We start from the raw sequence: 25,673 nt of genomic DNA on the forward strand, positions 1-25,673 counted from the left end.
AAAGAGACGGCAGAGTTTGAAGGAGAAGGAGAAGATTCGCCGAAATTGAGTCCTCCCAAGAGTCAATTCCTAATGTAAATTTTGACATACAAACTTCCTTCTTTCTTTCCTTCATCGATTTGTCGCAGCGATTAAAAATAAAAGATTTTTAGATCACTGCTTAAAATGAACTTAAGGAGGCTCTAATAGAATGTAGAAATTTGTAATTTCCAAATACCTAAATTATCTACGAATCGACTAACTTTTTTAGAACTCAATTTCTTTAGTCTGTGAGAAAAAATATATACAAAAAATAAAGATGATGATCAAATCTCTGGCGCTTCTACTATTACAGTTAATATAATAATTGAAGTGAAATGATTATACTTTAATCATAAACTACATATACTTTGACATTTATTTTAGGAAGTATATCATATTTGACACAAAGTACACATATTGCTTGTATTACAGAGCCATCGTTGAAAGCAATAGGTCGATGCCCAGCCTTCGAGGAGCAGAACGTGTGTCCCGCAAGGGCGCCAAATTGCGAGAATGACTTCCAGTGTCAGGCGTCGGGAGAACGTTGCTGCAAGACAGCTTGCGGCACGAAATGCGTCATCGGCGAGCTGACAGGATGTGAACAGCTGGCGCAGGCAGCCGTGAGAAGATCGCGCGCCCTTGGTCCACGTGGACCGTCACAATTTATACCAAAGTGCAACAACGAGACCGGCGAGTTCGAGAGGATACAATGTGATCCGCGAGAGAAAAACTGCTGGTGCGTGGACGAAATCGGTGCCGAAGTTCCAGGTACTAGGGGATCCTCCAAGGATGTGATCGATTGCGACAATCCCCGCGAGTGTCCCGCACATAGCTGTCGAATGCTTTGTCCATTAGGCTTTGAGGTAAACTTTCAAATATATCTTGAAATATCAGTTAAGATATAGCCATAAGAAATACGATAAATAAGATATTATAGATCTTCAAATAAAACAAAAAATCTAAAAATCTAGAAATATAATGCTCTCATGTATCTGATTTTCTTTTAATTGGCTACATTTTCGGTTAAGATGTGTGTGGTATAACGGAATTCTTTAATTATAGTTCTTTAACAAAAATAAGCACATATTCTTGTTCTAAAAAACTGGCGTAATTGAACTTCGAGAAATTAAATTTAAGAAATAATTGCTAATTACCAACGATATATAAGTAAAGAACATGAAGCATGTATAATTATCTTTAATAACTGCATAACGGATGCTCATATATTTATGAGTTCAAAGGTGCAGAAATATACAGATGAATACATATAATATACACAAATAACAATTCACTGTAAGTAGAACAAATTCCTTTTTAGGATCCATTTGTTCCACTTATAAAGTTGCATAAATATTCTTAATTGCATATACATCCTTCACCTACTTTATGACCAACGACATACAACCAAAAGAAGAAAGTACCAAAATAATACATAATACATAATACATAATATATAATAATACCAAATACCATAATACATAATAATACCAAAATAATACATAATACATAATACATAATAAATAATCCCTTCCTATACAACTACCCATAAGACCTCTTACGAGAAGCAAAATCTCGACTTTATGCAATACTCCGTAGTAGCTGTTGACTAGTTATTTCCACTCGCAGATCGAGCCGAAAACTGGCTGCGCTAAATGCGAGTGTCGAGATCCTTGCCGCGGGGTCGCCTGTCCGGGGACCAGTCAAACGTGCGAGTTGATTGATGTAACATGCGCCCGTCCACCGTGCCCGCCAATTCCCAGCTGCCGCAAAGCGAAGTCACTGTCGACGATTTGCCCAGCCGGTGAACCGCTGCAAATCACGGACTCGCCGAGGCCATTCCTCTGTGGCGACTCGCCAGGGAAACCGACCTGCCCGCCGATGTATAGCTGCCTGGTGGAACCGAAGCAGGAATACGGAGTCTGTTGTCCATCCAACATTAATCTAAAGAGACCAGGGACGTGTCCATTGGAGCAGCCAGCTATTTGTGGCAATTCCTGTCAGCATGACTTAGAGTGTCCAGGTCCGCAGAAATGTTGCAAGAGCGAGAAGTGTGGAGGAGGAGCTTGCTCTGTTCCACAGGGGCTCGGTGTTTGCCACAGAGACCGTGTGCTGGCAGAGATGCTGAGTATTTCTGAGAGGCAGGGCCGTGGATATGTTCCTCAGTGTACGGAAGGTGAGGATCTAAGGATGAATAGGAATCTTTGATTAAGTCGAATAGTTAGGTTTGGCTTAGTTATTAAAGAGAGACTGTTTGGTGGAAGATAACACTCTACGACAGAATCATATTTGTTTGGATCTGCTGATGGATAAGTAAACAGTTTATGCACATAGACGAACAGTTTATATGTATAATAATATACTGATTGTATCAGTGTTAACTATTGCTCGTTCAGATAATAAGTTTGCATTCCTAGTTAGATAAATATGTAGCGGCATATGAGTCAGAGGACGATGAGATTCGAGAACGACTTATGCTGTTGTTTTGCCTTGAGACATTGACACTGTCTTGACTTACCAAACGTAGCGATAAACAAACTCCGGGTAACCGTCAACCGAAATTGAATTTAAACTTTCATTGATAAGAGAATCAGTCTTTCTTTAGATCAGTTATCAGTTAGTGAGTATCGAACAATCTTAGAGCGAATATCATCGAGCGGACGTACTCATTACCGTGTATACGCATAACAAGCGACACTTAGCGAACGACGATGAACTCTGTACTACAAATAGTTTTAAATATATTTGACTACACCAAATATCCACTGGTCTCATCAATAGATACACCAACACGTCTAATCATTCTCCACAAATATGTTTGTAATTGAAATGGGATTCTACTGTATTATACTTTTGAGAATTTTTGGGAAACCAATTGTATCATAACATTTTTAATTTTTCGATATGCTTTGGAAGTTAAAAATGTATTAAATGTAAGAATTTGGGTATCCCTTTTGAATTATTTTAACAGCATCGATTATAAAGATCGTAAATAACTATGTTTCTATAATCTTTTGATAAAATAAAAATTAGTAATATTTTCAAATTTGTAGATGGAGGATACGAAGGTAGACAATGCTCGAGGAACGGTCTGGTTTGCTGGTGCGTGGATAATAACGGTCGAAAAATATCTGGAACCATGGGACCAGCAAATAAAGTCGATTGCAAATCAATAACGAAGGGAAGATCGCTTCCGGCGTCTTGTGTTTCCCAACAGTGCGCCCAAGTTTGTCAATATGGATTTAAAACCGATGCTTCCGGTTGTCCAACTTGCGAATGCGACAATCCTTGTGAAGGGTAAGTGTACAATTACATCCACTTAAATATAGTACATTTCATAACAACATCTTATGCTTCTAACTGTTTTCTTCCTCAGTTTTCCGTGTCCGGTTGGAGAACAATGCGTTCTGCATCGTGAAGATGGTTGCCCAGACTTTCTCTGTCCAACCAGACCAGAATGTAAACCGAAGAAAACTTATCAGAGTCCTTGTGTCTATGGAACTCCCCTTATCGATAACGAACGGAACGCTGTAACCTGTTCTGAGAACGAAACTTGTCCACAAGGCTACAAATGCACCGTTGTACCGGAAGCTGGACAATCGGTGTGCTGCATGACGTCAGCCAATTCCACAAAACCACAAACCAGTAAGATGTCCACTAAAACTTAAAAGAAATATAAAATCTAACTTTAAAACTTGAAAGAAATCTAAATCATTGGCATACTGATATTTTCACGTTGAACGTTCCTACGTATACTATTTTTTAATAACTAAGATTAATACCTCTCAGTTTTAATTCTACTTATGCAAAATAATGTTATTAAATTATTCTAGTGTGCGAATATTTGAGGGAATTCAACGACCGCATGGAAGGAACCAGGGAAGATATGTCTTTAGCGATTCCACCACCACAATGTGAGAAAGATGGTAGCTACAAACCGTTACAATGTCACAATGGTACCTGTTCCTGCGTAAACGACCGCGGAGTTGTCCTAAAAAGCGGCGTGAATCGTAGCACTGATTGTAAAGAGATAAACGACCTTCTCAAACTCTGTGGATCTTTCTCCTGCAATTTAAGATGCCCTTACGGCTACGAAGTAGATGCGACTGGTTGTCAGCAATGTCGTTGTCACGATCCTTGTAAAGATGTCTCATGTGGCCCACATGAGACCTGTACGATGGTCGACGTGAATTGTGGATCAGGACAGCACTGTCCAGCTGTTCCAGCTTGTCTGGCCATGAAACCAGGGCAGTGTCCGTATCTGGTACCAAGTTCATCGAGTTGCGAACTACAATGTAGTAATGATCAAGAATGTTCTGCCACACAGAAGTGCTGTTCTACAGGTTGTGGGACGCAGTGTGTAGCTCCTGTGATGGCCACAGCTTGCCAACATGCACGTGCAGTGGCAGAACATGCGGCCAGAGAGTCAGGAGAACCAGCCAGAAGGATTTATATCCCGAGATGCGATGCTAGTGGAGCATTCGAGCCGGTTCAGTGTCACAATAGAATGTGCTGGTGCGTGGACAAGGAGGGCAGAGAGGCTGCAGGCACTCGTGTTCTCGAGGGAGTGGTACCAAAGTGTAACACGCCGCTCAGATGTCCGGAGATCGATTGCAAGCTTGATTGTGCCGATGGATTCGAACTAGATCCTGATAGTGGTTGTCCAATGTGTTCCTGTCGAGATCCCTGCAAGAGCGTGACTTGTCGGGGAGAGAACGAGGCCTGTAGAATGGTCGAAGTTGCCTGTAGCGTACCACCGTGTCCACCTGTACCAGTCTGTTTGCCTAAGAAAGATAATCCTTGTCCAAATGGGTCTCCTTTACTAGATCAAAATGGTTCCCCAGCAATATGCGGACCACATGGTCAACATTGTCCATCCACACACAAATGTGAACTATCTCCTCTGGATGAATATGCTGTATGCTGTCCCAAACCTCGCGAAGTTTGTTTTGAACCACCACGAAAAGTATCCTGTAATTTAGGAATGGGTTTAAATGAAACTGAGAGATGGTACTTTGACCCAGAACATAACGAATGTAGGAGGAAATTCGAGTGTACTCTGGGTCACAATGATTTCTCTAGTCGCTTAGTATGCGATACCGTGTGCCCTGTATTATCACAATGTGAAAGACTTAGAGAGAAAAACTTGAAAACGTCTCAAAGGCTGAAACAACCAACTTTCTTGCCCAGATGTGACCCGGAAAATGGCATGTGGGAATCTATACAGTGTTTGGAGCATGTTGGTGTTTGCTGGTGTGTTAACAGAAAGGGTCAACCTGTGAAAGGTTCGCTTACCAGAGGAGCAGAGCCCAAGTGTAACTTTAGGCAAGCAAGACGGGGAGGCAGAGGGCCGGCAGTTCAAGAAATCGACCGTGAAATTCAAGCGTTCATGGAGAACGCTCTAATTAACTTAGAAACTGACGAGAAGCAAATCGGGATGGTGTTAGGCACAAGATGTCAGGCGATGAAGGATAAAGGCCACGTCCCGGCAATTTGCGATCGTGAGGGCAGGTTCGAGCCGACGCAGTGTGCTGGGGACACATGCTGGTGTGTTGACGAGGCAGGCAATCAACTCATTGGCTCAGAACCTTTCCTGAAAGGAACGAATATTTGCTGTAAGATACGATATCTTTCATATATTTGTATTGAGTCATTTTGTCAATTTCAGGTAGAGTCAGTTTATGATAGCCGATCAATGAGAACTAAAACTTGATTTAACATGTATAATACAAATATTATTTATATAATATGTAGAGTATGGATGTTTATGCAAATTTATATTTTTTAACGAATGAAATTAAAAAAAGATATATTTCAATTAATATTTTTAATATGTTATAAATACATACAAAATCACAGTCCAATAATATATATATATATATAATTTGATAATATAAATAATATACATTGAAATAAATATTTGATAAATTTTTGTAAATTTCTTTAGTGCCAACTCCAGTAGAAGCTGTCGAAGTAACTTTACGTTTCCCCGGTCGATTCCTCGGCGATGACGAGGCTATACTAACCAGACAAGCAGAGGATCTACTACATGATCTAGGCGCCAGAATAAAGAACGACGTGCGGGTAGAAATCAATCAAGACTCAGCCATACTTAGTTTCGAAGTAATAGGACCGAACAAAGTAGACATAGCATTTCATCTGGAAGAATTAACCAGAATACAGAAATTATCCATGTTGGGATCATTCGCGGACGCAACCACCTCTCGTTTCACACACAGATCTCCCCCAATAGCTATGCAGAGTAGAATTGTAGCATTAGAACAACGAGAAATCCTCACAGAAGTGGAAACACCCGTTTATCAAACTGCTACTTTGGTTTTGGCTGCTGGAAGCGCTTTCATAATTAGCAGTTTGCTGATTTTATTGATGTTATACCGTAAAAAGGTACACTCTCAATTTTATTTAAATAAGTAGTTGTAATTTACTACTATTATTTATTATTTTTTTAAAAAGCAGATATCTAATAATTCCACAATGACGAATTTTTTCTTAAAGAATAACAGATTTAAATAATAGTTAACAATACAAAATTATTATGTAATTAGTTACTAATTCAGTATACTTAATAGCGATAAAAATATATTTATTTTAGATGAAAATGAAAGATCCATCAAAAAATTTGGCGGCGGATCAGCACTTCCTTGCGTACCAGCAACCAGTGTATGTGATATCGGGCGTAGAACAGGAAGAGAAGAAGAAGGACATAGCCGAAGCGCAAGAGAGTACGTCTACCTCGGATGTGGTCGTCGGTACATAGAAAAGATCAAGAGTTCGTCGCGTAGATCGCTCTTATTCCGTGCGCGAATATAGTCATGATCCAAGTCACGTCTACGTAATCCCCTTCATATTTCGATGAGATATTTATTCTTTGAATATGAGATACATCGCGACTGCCAGAATTGACGGTCGACCGAATAAATTGCAAACGGTACTTCCTTTTTTGTGGACATCATGCGATATCGATCCCACAATATAGGATGTAACGTGTAACCACAATACGAATTTTATTTTAAAAAATTAAAAAAATGGAATTCGGTCGGTCGTCGAGAAATAATAGTTTTTATTTAGAACAATCTGATCTTCTCGCGGGTCTCTCTGTATCACCTCGAAGTTATCGAAGCCACCAACGCAAAAATGTCCTGGCTCGAGAACGAAACGCCGAGGATATCGTTGCGTTAAATGTATGTATATCATGGGTGTAAATATTAGACTCATACTGTGTTCGTTTATTTATATAGCTCAATAAAGATCGGAAATTCCTTTATTCGTGTGTCGTTATTAATACGTCTAGATCATTACTTTGGACGCTAGAGGCCAACCGTTTACCCAATCAGAGATCTGTTTCCCTAAATCTGCATTCCTAACTTGACCTGTATAGGAAGATTTTTTAAGGTCACAATAAAAATTTATAGTAATAAAATGGAAGCAATTATTTCTTTTAATTTAGAACATATGTGGATCAAAAAGATTTAGTTTCCAAATAGCTTTGAATCTTTCAGTAAATGCTGGATACCAGTACCGCAAGTAGAAGCGCGCTTTTTTTAGCCAGACCTCCGCCAATCAGATAACTACGCATCATTCTAGTGTTTCTACTTGTTCCGCAAGCTCTCCATGCAGTTGAGTCTCAGCGTATAATATAGTTTACAAACTAAAAACCACATAGATTCGTTTAATTTCATTCTCTTCAGTATTCTTTATACAATATTGGTACGAAAAGATGTCGGTGAATCGAATGTATATATTCTCAAATTTAGTGCATAGATGGTCGAGATTGTGGGTGAAAACGCAGCCTGAGCTTTCGACGGAAACGCACGAAATATTCCGAAAGGCATTCGAGGCCGAGATCGAGTCGCCCTTTAGACGAAGCGCGGAGTGACCAATCGAGCGGTTCGGGTCGGTGGGGCTGTCCGGGGACGGGAAACGAGTGCTTTTATCCACGATACGCCGTTTTTTTTTTCTTTCAACAAAATCGTGGAACGAAACTTCGATTGGTGTTTTGAAAATCGTGTTCGAGAACTTCGTTCAGTGGTTAACGAAAAGTGGAAATATATAAACGCGAAAAAGGGCAGGGAATCGAAGAAGAGAAAAAGGAGCTTAATGGCTCTCAGGAGATCGGGAATACAAGGACAGACATTGCACTCGCGGACGGGGCGCCTCGCAATAAACATCGTCGCCTCTCGTTCGCTTGTCCTGCATCCACCTCCTTTGCGTCTCTCCGTTTTCAACGAGCTCCTGCCGTCGTCGACTCTGCTTCCGTTTCCGTGTCTGTTATGTGTGAACGCAAAGAGAGCCGAGTGTTTATAACTGCACGGTGCTGGTGGCGGTGACGAAGGGAAAGGGAAAGGGAGGAGGAGAAAGAGAGAAGGGGAAGAAATTTGGAAGCGAGATAAAGAGAAGGATAGTTAGAAGAGAGTGCGCGTGCAAAAGCGAGAGGGAAAAGAAGAGAGAGCCAAAGGCTCGTCGGACGGAATATTCAAAGCGGTGCGCCATACATTTCCTACGGAAGGTCGTATTTATCGCGGGAACCTTATTGGTGAAATTATTTCAGTTATTGAAGAAGATTTTGATATACCGTATATATATACATATATATATATATATATATCAAACCTTCCTTACAGCGATCGCTTCCAATTAAAAGGAACTACTACATACAGTCGGTTACAACAACGGTGGTCCGGCTACTTAACTATCTATCTACTTAACGTCGGGTAGTTGACTAGGAATTCTGGATAACCTGATCACGCAGAAATTCGAAGTGTCAACTCGTCGACAGGCGTGACAGCCTCGTCGACTGTCTCGTCCGTCCTCTGTCCTCCCTTTTCTTGATATTCGGTGTCAGTATCATCATTTGATTCCGCGATGTTCACGGGGACAGTGAAGATCGAAATATGTGAGGCAGTTGGACTAAGGGCGACGGACAAGCAACGAAAGTTTTGGCAGGATGAACCTATACTCGATCCCTACGTTCAGCTGGATGTCGACGAGAATCATCTTGATCGTTCATCGACTAAACCGAAAACGTTCGACCCGGTTTGGAACGAGTGTTTCACCCATGAAGTTCAGGATGCAGTGATGCTCGGACTGACTGTCTTCCACGATGCGGCATTACCGCCGGATTATTTCGTCGCCAATTGTAGTATTCCTTTCGAGGAACTTGTCAGCAGGAATGACAAAACTGCAGATCTTTGGGTTAGTACTTACAATTTTGGAGGCTATTCTATTTCATCATGTGGATATATTCGTTAGAAATTTTTTGTTAGAAAATAAAAAGTGTTCTTTATTTACTTTTATTTTCATCTTTTTATGCTTATGAATGCATGTTTCTATATTTTATTCCCTAATTTGTAGGTAGTTTTGATTAATCGGTTCACATTAATTTTGTGTTGACACTACAATGTTTGTTGTTGATATGTGTAGTGGAAAAGCAACGTGTAATCTATGTATATCTTTTTACTATGACATTATAGAACAATTCAAGGTAGTCTGATAACATTGTGTCAATAGAAACCAAAGCAAAGAAAGATAGACGATAGGTATTTCTTAGACCTGAAACATGTGTGATGATTAGAATTCAATTTGGTTTCTTTAAAATGTTGAAAAAGTGTATACCAAGCGTAATGTATCTCAGTAATGTTTCAATCATACAGTTACTGATAAAATATGATCTATTAAAGTTCAATTAAAAGAATATTGTTATATTTGTATTACATTAATAAATTGTTTATAATATTGAACAATGATGATATTATTGAATAAAATTTGATTTGAATTAAGATATTTATATTTGTTATATGTTTTAATTGTGTAGTAACTCTTTTGTGCTTCGATACTCTTAAATAACAGTGATAATCATTGTGAATTATCATCAGAAATTGAATTTTTTTTAGGTTGACCTTGAACCTCAAGGAAAGTTAAGGGTTAGGATTGACCTAAAATGGAATGATCAAGGTAAGGAACAGGTAATGGCTAAGAATTATGCATGTAAGGTATACTTCCATAATAAAATTTTAGATCAACAAAGAGGCTGTGGTACAGGTGATGGAGAAGGAATCGGAGGCAGAGGTGGTGGAAGCATCACCACTGGGAAGGAACCCAGGAGGGAATTCAAAGAAAGACAGGGTTTTAACCGGCGTAGGGGTGCTATGCGACGCAAAGTTCATCAAGCAAATGGTCACAAGTTTATGGCTACCTTTCTGAGGCAACCAACTTTCTGTTCTCACTGCCGTGAATTCATATGGTATGTATTTTAACAAAAGTATATTGATAACATTGCTTAGATTCTAATTCACAAGCATATTCTAACACTAATTCAAAACATTTACTAATTTCAATCATTTTATAATATGAAGTGTTATGTACTTAATTTTGTGTGTATATTTTAAAAGGTGATCAGTTAAATTAAATTAGTTTGATCTAACTTGCATAGATATAATAGACTTATGCACACTAAATTAATATGGGATTTTGGTTCTTTGGATAATTTAAAAGTGTTGAAGTTGCATGCCTGGGTTTTTGGTTTTCTAGAATATACTGTAACATCATTAAGAAGATATCATTAGGAAAATGGCTTTTCGAAGTATATTTTGTACAATATACATATATCTTCTTAATAATTAAGCTAGTTTGACAATACAATATAAGAAATAATTTTTAGTTAATTTACCAGCACATAATATTTGCAGCAGGGAAGTGAATATTTAACACCTTAGATATATTGACTTTTAAGCTTTCAAACACTCTTTCTTTTCTTGTCTCTTTACAGTAATGTTACATAATGTTCTATGTATTTTATTGGAATAGATCATTCAACTAAGAAATAGGCTGCATGCATTGGTTTTGCAAGCATATACTATATCTACTGTTTGGTGATATTTCTTATGAATTAACATGTCATTATGTCTGTAGACAAAAGTTCTCTAATATAATAATAAATTATTTTTAAGAAAGTACTAGAAACATCTAAGACAGAAATAAAAATTAAATAATAATCTTACCTAATCATTCTTAAAAGACTAGCATAAACATCTAATTATGGTTTATGGCCCAAGAAAGCATACGTATGTGTTTTATGAGGGTATACAAGGAGATGATGTGATGTGTTTTGTCTGTTGTATTTCAGGGGCTTGGGCAAGCAGGGCTATCAGTGTCAAGGTGAGAAGACACATACACGTTATTAACAAATATTATAATTATATATTTGCTTGCTCTACCTTTGTGTGAACATATGTTTATCTAGGTGTGTGTATGTGTACTTAGTTCTTTATAAAAAATCAAAGCATTTAGGAGTAAAAATTCATAATCCAGTTTGAAAACTTTGAAGTTTTAATGTTTAATTTAGCCCATGGTTCAAAATCTGATGCTATGCTTTCTTTAATGAAACAGAAAATAAAACTTAATGTCCGTAATACATCAATGGAGTTTTTATTGCAAATTATATTAGCTGTGATTTAATATAGTTATAAGTGGGGATATATTTCATTGCATGTTTCTAAGTAAATTGTAACAAATCATCAGGAGGTTCTAATGGTTTCATTTTACCATATCCTTAGAGTTTATATTCTGTCTTCAATGTTCAAGCTTACATTGTTTCCATGGCAAGACTATCACAACATCCACCAAATTTTATTTGTGCTTGTCATTTCAAATCAGTGCGTCTAATCACGCATGCAGCCAGCTTGGGTCACGCTATGCTAAAAGTTATTTGTATCAAAAAATGTAAGCATTCAATGAGGTTTTATTATGTTTCAGTCTGCACATGTGTAGTTCACAAAAGATGTCACAAGTTGGTTATCACAAAATGCCCAGGCATGAGAGATGAGGTGAGTGTATCTTACTGCAGAGTATTATCTTTATATTATTATATATTGTATTATATATTATCTTTAGTATTATTTTTAATATCATATGTATTTTGTAAATATCAAGAAACTGAATTTTTTAAATTAATCTTTAAATGATATTGTCTTTCAGTCAAATCAAGATACAGAAAGTCCACGTTTCAGTATAGATATGCCACACCGTTTTGTTGTTCACAACTACAAGAGATTTACGTTTTGTGACCACTGTGGCTCACTGTTGTATGGTTTATTTAGACAAGGTTTACAGTGTGAAGGTAAATATATATTAGAACATATTTATTATACATAAAATGATTTACATGAATATGTAATACTTAAATCTGATGTTTGTTTATACAGCTTGTAATATAAATGTTCATAAGAGGTGTCAGAAAAATGTAGCAAATAACTGTGGCATTAACACTAAGGCTATGGCTGAGATTTTAAGTACAATGAATATATCACCAGACAAACAGATAAAAACTCCAAAGATTAATTATAGAACAACAACTTGTCAGTCTGGTCAAACACCTACAACAGTAACAGTCACAGACACATTACCAACGGATAATTCACAGACAATTCAAAAAACAGAAGATACATCTGTTATCGCTACTGAAAATGCAGTACCTGCTAGTGAGAATGAAGTTAGAAAATTTGGTATCGAGGACTTTAATTTCATAAAAGTTCTTGGTAAAGGTAGTTTCGGAAAGGTGATGCTGGTAGAACGAAAATCTAATCCCGATGAAGTTTACGCTGTGAAAATATTGAGAAAAGATGTGATTATACAAGACGACGATGTAGATTGCACAATGACGGAAAAGAGGATTTTAACACTGGCAGCGAGACATCCTTTCCTTACAGCTATTCACAGTTGTTTTCAAACAAATGACCGATTATTTTTTGTTATGGAATATGTGAATGGAGGTTAGGATTAATTGAAATATAATTAGAAATAAAACGTATAGAAAGACATTCTTTACTATCTGAATATAAAAAATATTTTGCTTCTTTCAGGTGATTTAATGTTCCATATTCAAAGGGCTCGAAAATTTGACGAAGCAAGAGCACGCTTCTATGCAGCAGAAGTTACGCTTGCATTACAGTTTCTTCACAAGCATCATATTATTTATCGAGATCTCAAGTTAGACAATATAATACTCGACCAAGAAGGTCATTGTAAATTAGCAGATTTTGGAATGTGCAAGGAGGGTATTATCGAAGGGAAGACTGTTACAACAACATTTTGTGGCACACCTGATTATATCGCACCTGAAATTCTTCAAGAATTGCATTATGGTGCTAGTGTTGATTGGTGGGCACTTGGTGTTTTAATGTACGAAATGATGGCTGGTCAACCGCCTTTTGAAGCAGATAATGAAGATGATTTATTCGAATCAATTCTACGAGACGATGTGCTTTACCCTATCTGGATCTCAAAAGAGGCAGTTTCTATTTTAAAAGGATTTATGACAAAAAATCCAGCTAAGAGATTAGGTTGTGTGGCTGCTAATGGTGGTGAGAACGCTATAAAGGTTCACCCATTTTTCCAAGAAATAGATTGGGAAGCACTTGAAGCACGTAAAGTAAGACCACCAATTAAGCCAAAAACTGTAAGTTCATATTGAATTTTAATAATATGTTAAAAAGTAATTGAAAAATATTTCATGATAATTGCGTGTTTCAGAAAAGCAAAAAGGATGTAATGAACTTCGATACAGAGTTTACAAAAGAAGATCCAGTATTGACACCAGAAGATCCAGATGAAGTGAGCTATATAAACCAAGAAGAATTCCAAGGTTTCTCCTTCGTCAACAAAGACTTCAACCCTGCTAGGTTTGGGGCACAATAAGAAGTAAGAACGCAAGCAAATGAAGAGGGTTCAATGTTAATATCATCTTAAACGCTTCTTGCTTGGAAAATTGGCGAGAATGCCAATCTGCAAAGCTGAACATCGGCGTTTTGAAGCTGCTCGGGGTCTCCTTTGTATTTTATCTCCACCGGGGATAATTACGTATCATCGGAAGCAACGTTCAAGCTGTACAAAAAAGTGGTGGAGATCAGCAGGAATTTGGGAAATCAGCTAGAAACTTCGGTCTGTTTCACGTACAAAAAAAAAGTGGTAATTTTCGCAAAGAATTTGATTGCTAACAAGGAAGCGCGGCCTCAGTTCGACAAAAAAGAAATGCGTTTGGATCCAAGTCTCTTAAAGTTTGACAAAATTCTTGATTTCCTTTGTTTTCTTGAAACAAAGACAAATGTGATTGAGAGGAAACGTCAGTAAGAGATTTCATTTGTAACATTGATAAGCAGAAAGATCATGTGCTTTGGAAATTAAGTATCGGTTAAGAAACTTAGTACAAAAAATACAAAACAGAAAGAGAAAGTCATTTTCGATGGCATGATGGTAAAGGTCGCTGGGCGATCTATCATTTTTCTGTTGATGTTGATATTCTCGAGAAAGATTCGAATCAAATACCGAATTTTTCAGTAACCTCTTAACCGTATATTTCGTTTCCTCTTAGAGTTTCTTTCGTAGAATGTCTCTCTGGAACTACAAAGTTTTCCATTAATGACAAAAAAAAGTACTCGCGCGGGAGAAACCACGAGTCTGCAGGATAAGAAATTCATCGACATGTCAATTTTGCACTGAAATTCAGTTCCATTAAGGTATACAAAATTTTACCTGATTTACAGACTCCTAGTTAACCATATATAAAGACTTGGCACTTATTACGCATTTTTTTTAGCGCTTACGTACTTACGGACTTAATTTTCATTGTAATTCACGAGAATTATTTTTTACTTCGACAAGAATACCGACAAAAACAGGACGATCGAATTATTGTGATTATTGCTTAGTAAGTCGAGTTTTTAGGTCTTAGCGTAGTGTATCAAATCACTAGTGATCAAGACTGAAACAGAAGCTGGGCTTAACTTTTAGGTAAGTACCAGCTGCAGGCGTAATTATAATTGCCGAGTCTAAAAAAACCTGTGCATACATAATAGCATCATATAAAGTAACTACATAGAGAATCGAGAAGTTATGTTCCGGTTCGAATCGAGATCTCGTGTCTTCGAACGGTCTAAACTTTTCGTCGAGCTTTATCCAGGGGAGCATCTCGCAGCGCTTCTCCGATAGGATTTAAATAATAAACAAAATAATAATAAAATAATCATACAACACTAAAAGAAATCATGCTCGCGTGGTGAAGATCGAGCAGGATACGATCTGACCAGGTGGACATGCCAGTTTCATACTTACATAGAATTTTAAACGATCACAGACGGATTCCACTGGTGGTTGTTCCGTCAAAGCTAACACAAAATGGTATATACGTATATGTACACGTATAAATTTAACTTATTTTAACATACGCCTAAAATTGTAATGAACAAAAAAAGTCTCGCTATCAGGAACACCGGAGAATATATAAAAGCGATGGTCTCTGGTGAAATTCTCTGGTGTTACTGTGTATGTCGAGTCTTTCACAAAGTGTTATAGACAGAGCATATATACATAGATATGTATATGCTTTGTAAAGTTACCGCTAAGCGAATTAAGAAAATTGTAAGGAAGTCCACCTAGCGATGTCGATGCACTTTCCGGAATCTTCGTACGTGTTGTCTCTAGTTAGGTGTCTTTAAAAGCTTGAAGCAACAACTCGTGTACTTAAATTAGAAAAAGCTGCAAGCTCCTTAGTGTTAAGTGATGAAATAGTCGAGAGCCTTATCCATACCATAAGAACGTTGAAATGCGTAAAAAAAGGAAGAAAGGAAAGAAAGAAACCAGTGAATGTTATATCGAGTTAAATATCGTTGTCGGTCCTAACGGCTAATAAGGATAAATTAATTCGAAATACCTAGATGAGAGACAAATTTTTCGTGTTTTAACAAGTGAACAGAAAATACTCTAATATTTGGGGCACGTAGTCCACCGTTTTGTGCCGTCGAGTTTATACCAAAGATTTCGTTCAGATTTTCCGTAGAAACCTCGCAGAACGAATTAACGAGGGTAAGATCGCGAATAAATCACAATCTCATATCGATCCGACTTCAATCTTTGGTGTAAACTTCAATCGTCGTTGATAGTTTTAATGAGAAAAGTTTAATTGATAAATAGTAACGATAGACCATAACAATTAGTCGATAATATGTTTTAGTGATTATAAATTCAGAAAAAAGGACAACTGCGGTGAAATCGTGCAGTAGTGCAGAGCAAAACTAAAAAAAAAAAAGAAAAACAGAAAAAAATATTTTAGCGTACTGTCTACCAATGAGCCACTGGACAACAAACACTCAGCCCCAGATTGTATTCAAATGGCTTATTGTATGACCAGAAACGCGTTACTCAATGTCGTGATCATTGTCGTCGTGTCATACTCGTACATTTTTATGGACTCCGTAGATATTTAGGTTCATTTAAAAACAAAAAATGTCAAATAAAAAAATTCATTGGTAGAGTACCCTTAAACCACGTGCTGCCCTCTACGTGCTTCGATTCTGTGCAGGACTCGAAGTTCGAGAGCCGCGGCACCGACACAATCGAATTGTGAACAAAATGATGTTCTAAGTTACGGCACGTGTCGTGTACTCATCGCACGATCTTAGAAATTAATGATGTACGAGATGAATATTACCATTACAAGGAGAAATCACCTATCGTAAGATATATATACGTACGACGTCGCTTTTATGAAAGCAACGTTGTACTCGCAACCATTGACACGAAATAATGATCGTTCGCATGTAAATGTAGCTGATCGTATCTTTTTACAGCTTTTGCTTGCATAGCAATAATTATTGACCAGTGAATATAGTATCCTATTGATGTATCGACCGATGAATCGATAATGTTCTTCGTGTACTAAATTCAGAGTGCTATATCCTTGTCGTTGGCAAACTGTCATAAAAATTAAATTTATTATTTATTATACATAATATCAATTTCTTAGAATTTAATTCTTAGTTTTTAAATATGTATTAAATTTCATAAATGATCCAATAGGAATTTCTATTGTTTCTAAGAAAGAGAATTGTGTTTAAGATAACTTAAAAAAAAAACTGTCCGATTGACAAGGATCTGTACTTGATTCATCTGCGTTCGTGCACTTATCGTAAATCTAGTCAGAACGAGAATACCGAGAAAAGGTGTCTGGCTCGATGTATCGAGCTACGGAAAAGGATATGTTTAAATTCAAAAGAGACGAGTTAGTCCGGCCTACGCTTAAAAAAAAGACGGTTTCGTGCGTTATTCGAACAAAAAATTACTGCTATACCATGTACCTATTGTTACGTGTAGAGTTACCGCGTAACAAATATCCGTACGTCAAAAAAAAGAAAACAAAAAAAAAGAAAGGAAACAAACACTGTATCGTCTAGGCGTAGTAAAGCGAGTTTCTTTTTAGTCTTATGTCCGGTACATTAGAAAGATTTTCAGCACTCCGCGTCGTATTATCGATAGTCATATCGCGATATATCTCTTTCGGTTGTATATATCGTTTTTGTCAGAACGATAGATTCTCGATGGTCGTTGAAAATGGCGCGAATCAGACGAGAGAATGCAACGATTGCCGTCCTAAACACATCGATATGTCGAGCGGGGTTAATCGATTATCCAAAGGTTTCTTTCGACTTTAATTGTATAGAAAGTAAGCCATTGATGATTTATAAGTACGTTACAATCGTACACCGGTGTACGATTACACCGTACCATAAAATGTTACGAATTCTGATCCGTCGAGATTTAAATGAAAAAGTAATATTCGTTGAAAGATTTATCGAATAATCAAAGTTGAAATCTCATTCATTGTGTGGGAAGAAAGAATATGTTTGAAAGAAAAAACAAATTATCGAAACGTACTGTTCATACTGTTGTTATTGTTGCAACGATCATCGAGCTGACAAAGATGTAATATCTTTTTTTTTAAGTTAAACGTTGTATGTTTTTCTTTTTTTTTTGGTTAAAGAGAACGTGTGGCGTTTCATTTATTCTAATGTTACATCGTTTTGCAGTATTTATGTTTTTCAATATCATACAAGTATTCTTGAAATATCGTACGCGGCCAAGCCACGTTAATAGCTGAATGTTAAGGTTGCTAGCTAATTAGCGAAAAGTAAATATATATATTTTTTTAGTTTCTCGTTAAGTACATCAATTTTTTCAGACATTTTTTATCGGAACCTTTTGTCCTTAGGTTTTATCTTTTTTTTTTGTATTTACAGCGATCGAATCGGAATAACTTTTTTTCTACTTAATTTCTACACTTTATATGGTCCTCGTTTTAGTACGCATGCGTAAGCTTTTCTAATGATTGTGCTTCGCAAGATCTAGTTTATATCGTATAATGAATTGTTTATATTTTTTATCGTCATGTAACAGAGGAGAAAAAAAGCCAGAGTATCTTTACGTGTGTGTAAATTACAGAGTTTAACGATTCACATTGCACAATTTAACGGGTATGTAACTATTAAGATTATAATTTCCGTTGTATATATATTTCTTTCGATTATCGAAGAGAACTATCGTCATCGATTCCATGGCGTATAAGCAATGTATTTTAAAATCGGCTGGGCTAAAAAAACAAAGAAAGGGGAATGAAATAAGCAAAAATCAGAGTACATAAAAGAACAAAAAGAAAAAAAAGAAAAAGAAAGAATATAATGGTAAATATGTATAAGTATATACATACTTATATATATATATATAGTAAAAAATTTACAGTAGCATGTTAGAAATAAATCTGTGGCAGACGATAGTACTCTTGTCAGGCGCCGACACTCTAACCTAACCCCATAAACAATTTTTGCCGTGAGATTTTTGTAATCGCTAGTCAATCGTATTAAAATAGGGAAAAAGGGATATTGGGGGGGAGAAAAAAAAGAAAAAGTTATGCGTTATCGATGAAACGTTCCACTCGCTTCGTTTTAATATTGTATGCGTGCGCACGTGTACACCGGATGTCACGTGCCGTATATTCGTTAAAAAAAACGAGGAAAGACGTTAATTTATCGATGTATACGCGAGATTATAAGCCAACAGGAGGTGAAACCGCGTATTTTTTTGACGTGTCAAGTTAACATACGTAAAAAGTGAATGAAGTGATATATACATATATATATAAATTATAAATATATATATATTATATGTTGCATAAATTAAGACGATAAAAGAAAACTAAAATATTGTTGCAATATAGAGCGCTAAGTAGGGTCACACGTGACTATCAACCGTGGTACCCCTTTCCTTTTTAGGATATAATTTACAGAAATTATATATATATATATGTATATATATATATTTATATATATTTATATATATTATATATATATATATATATATAAAGACATACATACCCGCATATATATATATATATATGTGTGTGTGTGTGTATATATACGAACAAAAAAAGGATAGAAATGTATATATTTATAAATATATATACGTACTACATAAATAGGAAGTATCATATTAGGAATACGTCATATTCTTTATGTTCCTTCAGACCTATGTTAAAATCCGTCATTTTTCTTTCTGTTTCAACGATCTTGGTTTGCTTTTCTGTTCATGGGAACGCGGGATGGTTGCTGCAACGATGACGACCTTCTAGAAATCACGGAAGGAGAACAAAAAAGAAAATAATAAAAAAAAAAAAGGGACCAACGTCGCTGAAAACGAACGAACATCGTGGATTTTATCCTGGGTCTGAAAGATATCGGGAATGCCATACAAAAATGAACAAAACGAATAAAAAAAAGATATGGAAGAAAGCATCTGCAAAAAAGAAGATGATACCAAGATCATAAACTCTGTAATGTCGTAAACTAGATATTGTCTGTGCACAGTGTTGGGTAAAGATATTCTAAAAATGGGATGACAGCAAGATACTTCGTGAAAGCCTTTTGAAACTCGCGATCAATCACCGGCTCCTCTTTCGTGTGTGTTAAGCAATCGTCATATCTGATATAACTTTGTAATAATAGTACTATTATTAATAATAGAGCTATAAAATCGTGTGAACATAACTCTAGGTACGGGACAGAATAGAAATTACGTTGGAAATGCAAAGGAAACGGATTCTCTGATTGTACCAAGGGACAGCCGGTAACAGATGTTATTCGAGTAAACCGTGAACGATTAGCGCTTCGATCGAATTCTCAACGCCTCACAAAACTTTACTTTCTACGTGTACATAAGTGTAAGCGTGGAGCCACGTACTCACGTAACATCACATATTTGGGAATGTAATATTCTTAAATTTGACCAAAGGTGTAGGCATTTCAGTTCACGCAAAGCAAAATGAAAATGAGAGATGGTCTATGCGTTTGAATTACTTAACACTGTTTCATCGAACACACGAGGAACATATTCGACAGTGTGAAGGTCCGTTTTTAGATAAATTCGTTAACCCCCGGTGGCACAAAAGGTCCGCTTTCACAAACGAACGAGCAATCAGCCGAAGGCTGGAGATAAATTTACTTCCTCAAAAGATACATACATAATCGAGAGAGTTTTATCCTCTGACGAAAGTAGCCGTCCGTATGATTGGAAAGCAAAAGAAGAAAAAGTGAAAAAGAGGAAGAAACGAGCGAAGGCAGGATCGAGAATTTCGATGCGTGAAGGAGTAGCAATCGCTGTGTTACAATTGTATTAAAACAAATGTGTCGTTGAATTTTCATAGCGAACGTACCTACATATATGTATATGTTGACCGTATCATTGTCGTTACCGATCGTAGAATTTATGAAAGCTCTCTGAGTGTGTCCTTTCGTTACCTGAATCGCTATCCTTCCTTTTCACACGACTTTCATACGTCGCGCCGACCATCAAAACTCTCTCTTTCCCCACTTTTCGATATTTACAATCAAAAACTCTTCTTTTTTTACTTCTCTTTTCATTTTTGAAATATTTTGCTCACTTTTCTTCAGAATATATTGTATGTCATTGTAAAGCTAAGCGTTCGTGCGTGCGTGCGATATGTACATAAATGTAACGATACACATGCGCATACATTATAGTGAAACGAATTGTATTCGTGCACAATGATGCATCGTACATGTGACACTGTGCGAGAAGAAGCGATTTTTTTTTTAGAGAATTTATCATCAAACATTTTCTGTTGTTCGACTCTTGTAAAAATAGATTTACTTTCTAGTGAGAGATAGATTTTTCTATGAAATAACTATTAAGTTTGAATCTTCTGTAGGTAGAAGGAAAAAAGATACGGATGTGAAAGATGCATTGCTTCTTTTTGTACAGTGTTTTACATAAGCTAATGTGTGTTTAGTTGAAACTGGAAAAGCGACACTATTTTCCTTCCGACTCGAATTGAATCTTGTATTTTACTTTATTCCCGATTCGCGCACAAATGCAAGAAATGATGCGTTAGATCGACCAACGCCCAATGTGATGCACACAAGCTGTTTAAACGTACAATTAGGGAACAAACATTTATTTTTTTATATGTACCCCAGCTGGTCGTTCGTCGGACATTTTACGCGCGTGATTGAGGATTGAACACCTCGTATAGGTCAAACATTATTTCGCGTGTTGTATCTCCTCGCACAAAAAAAAATTTATATATCAGCGTCTGTAAGTTTTCCTGTTAGAGTCTATAGAATTCCGGAATGTACACAAATTCAATCCTAAAAAGTTACGTTTTACAATAATGTTATTAAGAATAGAAAGTCTAATTAATACGTTGCAATTAACACCTTGTGAACTAACAACACACGTTGCTCTTGTTATTACAAATATTATCGACATCCAACCATTCTATCGTTTATCATTACAAAGTAATATTAATTTTTATCACAAAGAGAAATATCATTTAAGGAATTAAAATCGTTTAAAAAAGAAACAGCAAAAATGAACGCGTGATAGTGCACAAAGTGTTAAGCGTTTTGATTGTCAGCATCGATGCTTCAGAGCGAAAAATCAGTGTTATTTTGATTAGAACCGCAATCGATCTATCTAATCGAAATATACGAACACGAAAAAGATTGAAACAAAAAAAAAAAAGGTAAGAAAACGCCAATCTCCGAGACGTTGACGACTCATCGAGAATCGAAGTTTTACACGTCCAGTCGCAGTTTCTTTCTAATGAGATTTATTGCGTTGTTGACCGTGCTAATTCTATCTGACTTAAGCCTATTTCCATGTTGAAGACACACCAGTGATTGTTGCCGAGCTGAAAAGTCCGAAGTCTAATTTATAAATGTGATAGAAAAGCGTGCGAGCAGGGAATTCACGAAATCGGCTTTGGAAACAGTTTTCTAATCAAATTATAAATTAATTTCATCCAGAATTATGTATCGTCTTTATGAGTTGCAAAGTGGATTGAGATTTATGAATCTTTTTATCTTTTGATAAATAACTTTTTTACGTGTATATTGAGAATTGTTCTTCCTTATCGATAGAGCATCTTACATATCCGCTTTGTAATTACATATAAAGTTCATTGTACAAATATTTGTTACTCGTTTTATGGTTGTCTTTTCGTCGACAAGTTTGTTAAGCTGATCGTCCATCGATCGTTTGAACATACGATACAGAAGAGTCGAATAGCGGAACCGAGAAATACTTGGCAAGCATACATCCTGCTGTTTAAAAGCTCGTTAAAAAGAAGTTCCCTGCTCATGCGCGGACAGAGCTGTATTAGCGATCGTTATAAATGAGCATTATTTATTTCTCGATTGTATTTATATATCGTTAATCGTAGTGAGTCTTAATAGTGATTTACGGAAGTGTTATTATCTGGTGCTGAATATTAATATATATCTGTCGATGTATTGGTGACTCGAATCGAGGTATCGTTAAGGAATTACGATCGAAACAAGGAGGAATTAGAATATTTGCATTAGTTGTTAGGTAAATAATTTTTGAAAAATAATTTTACTTAACTCGGTAATACGACGATTTCACTATATGAGTTACTTGTTACTCGTTGCTTGGGGAGTGGTAATTTCGTGTGCAAAAATTGCTACTGCTGATTAGCGTAATCAAGTTAGCTCGATTTCGACCGTATTACCGTGGTAATTAAAGATATTTCATTTATCGATCGATTATCTTTTCGATATTACAAATGATCCTTACGGTTCGCTGTATAAAAGAAAGAAAGAAGGAAACTCAGTGTAGTTGCTACCGTAGGAATTCTCCTTGTTTGTATAACGATACTTAACATCTTCGATTGATCCTTGATTCGATCTAGAAATACATCGGGCGTTATACGCGATTATTACTCCGTAGCTGATGATTCGTTATGTGCGTATTGTAAATTCGAACGATTGTGAATGTATTTTACTTGCGTTTGCACGAGTCCTACGCTATTTCCCTCGATTTTAGTTTTCTTTTCTATTTCTTTACCGAAGCATTCCCAAGACGAATCTCGTAAGCACTTCTTCGTAGAAGTAGTAGAAAACACATTTACCGACCGGCATTTAAAATACGCGTATTCCGATATATTAAAATATTTCGACGGGATATTTTAATATACATCGAGGGGTGTTTTAAGTGGACACACTTATAAACGATGAAATATTGCAGAAACACACACACGTACAATATATATGTATGCAAAAAATTGAACGCAATGAAGAAAGTGTGTGTTGTTGAAATTAATTGAGTTGTTAATTTCGTGCAAATGAGTCAGAAATACATTACCAGTCTCGTTGAAAAAGATCTGCTTCTCATCCTAAAATAGGAACGAGACGCGTGACGAGAGGGCAACGTTGTATGAAAAAACGCTTTCGGTGTTTTGTGACAAACAGTGAGTCCTATATGAGGCTATATAGTATAATAAGCAAAAACCCTTTGCACTCGATGTTTCTTTCGATGTATGTTACGTAATCAAATCGGATTATTGAAATATAAAAAGTAATTTTGAAACGATATCGATCGAATGTTTATTTTTTAATAGTTTCTACAGTACGACAGGTTAAGTCTGTAATAAATGGAGGATACGTTATTAGGAATTAAATTTATTACGGTTTACGGTATAACCTGTTCTTTCTTAAATCGTTTTATTTCGTTTGGTTAATTTTTTGGTTCTTCTTATGTATTATATTCGTGAAAAGTATGGTATAGTAATGAAGGAATTTCTTAAGTTCTAACCGTACACACATACTTGATCATTGCGATTATATTCGAGGTCGATGTCAAACAGATGCTGTTCCAACAAAATCGATTATCATGAACTTGCAACTACTCAAAGTATGGCCTTCGGTCCTTGGCAGTGACCGGAAATATTTCGTGGCCTCGACCAATATTTCCAGAAATACCGATTGAAGGTCTTGCTGCGAAAAAGCGACGCTGAACTATCAGAATTACGTCATGTATAAGGTGACATTGAAATAAGTAGTCCCATCTAGCGTATACTTCTCTTTTTAAACCTGAAGAAAAATCATCATATAGACATAGATCGAGAAATTTGTAGAAATGAAACTTACATAATAATTTCTTTCATTCACTAGATCTTATAATGACCAATTTACTTTGAGCTTAACAATTTCTGGACTTTCATATTTCCGATACAATTGATTAATCACGATCGATATAAAAGAACATCCACAATTTTTTTCTAACCTATACACTTTGAGGTCGATACGCTTTAGTTTTAAGATCGACTAACAAATCCATAACTTATTACGTAACGTGTTTAAAACGGTTCCTTTTTTGTGATCGAGTGGAAAGGGTTAACAACTGTGTAAAACAAAAAGTACCTCTATTTTTCTTTTTCGTTATAAAGTATTTTCAAGTATCATAACACCTGTTTGATATTGCGAGCACCCGATGAAACGTATCCAAGTTATTCTGCCAAGTCTATCTCGTATTTGTTGAGAAACTATGCAGGTAAGAGAATCTTTGTTTTTGACGCGAAGAAAGTATTTTTACGATATAGTTGGGAGAACTAGGAAACCGGATGCGATTCAAAAGATTGCGTATTATGAACACTGTTGCGTGCACGTGTCGAATATTAGTTTGAAGGAGTGAATGAACGATTTACGAGGCAAAAAGAGACAAAAGAAATAATGGAAGAAATAAGAATTGCACATCCTGTTGATTATGTATTTTTTAAAGTTAGCATTGAGACATGCCTATATTCCTATGGAATCGATGAATAACGCTATAATTTTAATGACAAAAATGAAGTAAAATAAAATATTAAATAAAAACTAAATCGATCAGGAAAAGATCTTTTATTTAATCAAAATTAAATAATTTCATTTTTGTCATTATAATTTAGTCCATACAATAGCGAAAATTTTCCTTCTCCTTTTTCTTTTAGTTTAAATAATACATATTTTCATTCATAATATTCGTGAAGTGTTTCTTAATTTCATTACAGGTGCCAAAAAATATTACAGGAAAAATAGAACTGCATAAATAATAGTAAAAGAAAAAATACAGAAAAACTGATATAATTCTTATATGCTACAACATTGATTTTATCTTGGCCAAAATGCATCCATTTTGATATCGTATTTTTGTAAATAATGATTTAATATCATTCTCTATTGAACAGGGATTTTATTACTTATTGCCCAAAATTTTAATGAAACAATTTACACACAGATATGTATTGTAAATTATTGAAACTTCGATTTTGATCCATTATGGCAAAGATAAAAATAAGATGTAAGCGCAGAAGTTCAAACGATCTTAAGGCCACTTTTACACATGTCTGTAGAAGTGCGTCTTTTAAAGACAAATTTTTTGACAGCTCCATCTGCCATACTTTGTTGAAACATGCGTCCATTCCAGTTCCAGTCTAAAGAGAGTTAACGTATTATTTC

At 36.0% G+C, this 25,673-nt stretch overlaps 2 protein-coding genes across 4 annotated transcripts in view; both read left to right on the plus strand.

Annotated features, from left to right (window-relative positions):
* The window catches only part of LOC126921612 (balbiani ring protein 3), a 34,043-nt gene extending 26,740 nt beyond the window's left edge, over positions 1-7,303 (plus strand). For both annotated transcript variants that reach the window (XM_050733290.1, XM_050733292.1), the window contains 7 exons: positions 454-884; positions 1,648-2,194; positions 3,072-3,315; positions 3,395-3,663; positions 3,852-5,633; positions 5,966-6,423; positions 6,632-7,303. In XM_050733290.1, the coding sequence (XP_050589247.1) occupies positions 454-884; positions 1,648-2,194; positions 3,072-3,315; positions 3,395-3,663; positions 3,852-5,633; positions 5,966-6,423; positions 6,632-6,796 (3,896 nt within the window). In that variant the 3' untranslated portion in view covers positions 6,797-7,303. The remainder of the gene's footprint in view (positions 1-453; positions 885-1,647; positions 2,195-3,071; positions 3,316-3,394; positions 3,664-3,851; positions 5,634-5,965; positions 6,424-6,631) is intronic.
* Positions 7,304-7,886: 583 nt separating this feature from the next.
* On the plus strand, positions 7,887-25,160 carry LOC126921619 (protein kinase C). Of its 2 annotated transcripts, none has more exons than XM_050733332.1 (9): positions 7,887-9,231; positions 9,930-9,990; positions 10,078-10,279; positions 11,162-11,193; positions 11,791-11,861; positions 12,013-12,154; positions 12,240-12,806; positions 12,897-13,492; positions 13,567-25,160. In XM_050733332.1, the coding sequence occupies exons 1-9, from the start codon at positions 8,902-8,904 to the stop codon at positions 13,729-13,731; spliced, it is 2,166 nt and encodes a 721-aa protein (XP_050589289.1). In that variant the 5' UTR covers positions 7,887-8,901; the 3' UTR covers positions 13,732-25,160. The 2 variants fall into 2 exon arrangements, with proteins under 2 accessions (XP_050589289.1, XP_050589288.1); XM_050733331.1 differs by having other exon boundaries at positions 7,888-9,231; positions 10,054-10,279.
* Positions 25,161-25,673: the final 513 nt, after the last annotated feature.

The sequence above is a fragment of the Bombus affinis genome, chromosome 11, assembly GCF_024516045.1.
Source record: "Bombus affinis isolate iyBomAffi1 chromosome 11, iyBomAffi1.2, whole genome shotgun sequence".
NCBI classification, from domain to species: Eukaryota; Metazoa; Arthropoda; class Insecta; order Hymenoptera; family Apidae; genus Bombus; species Bombus affinis.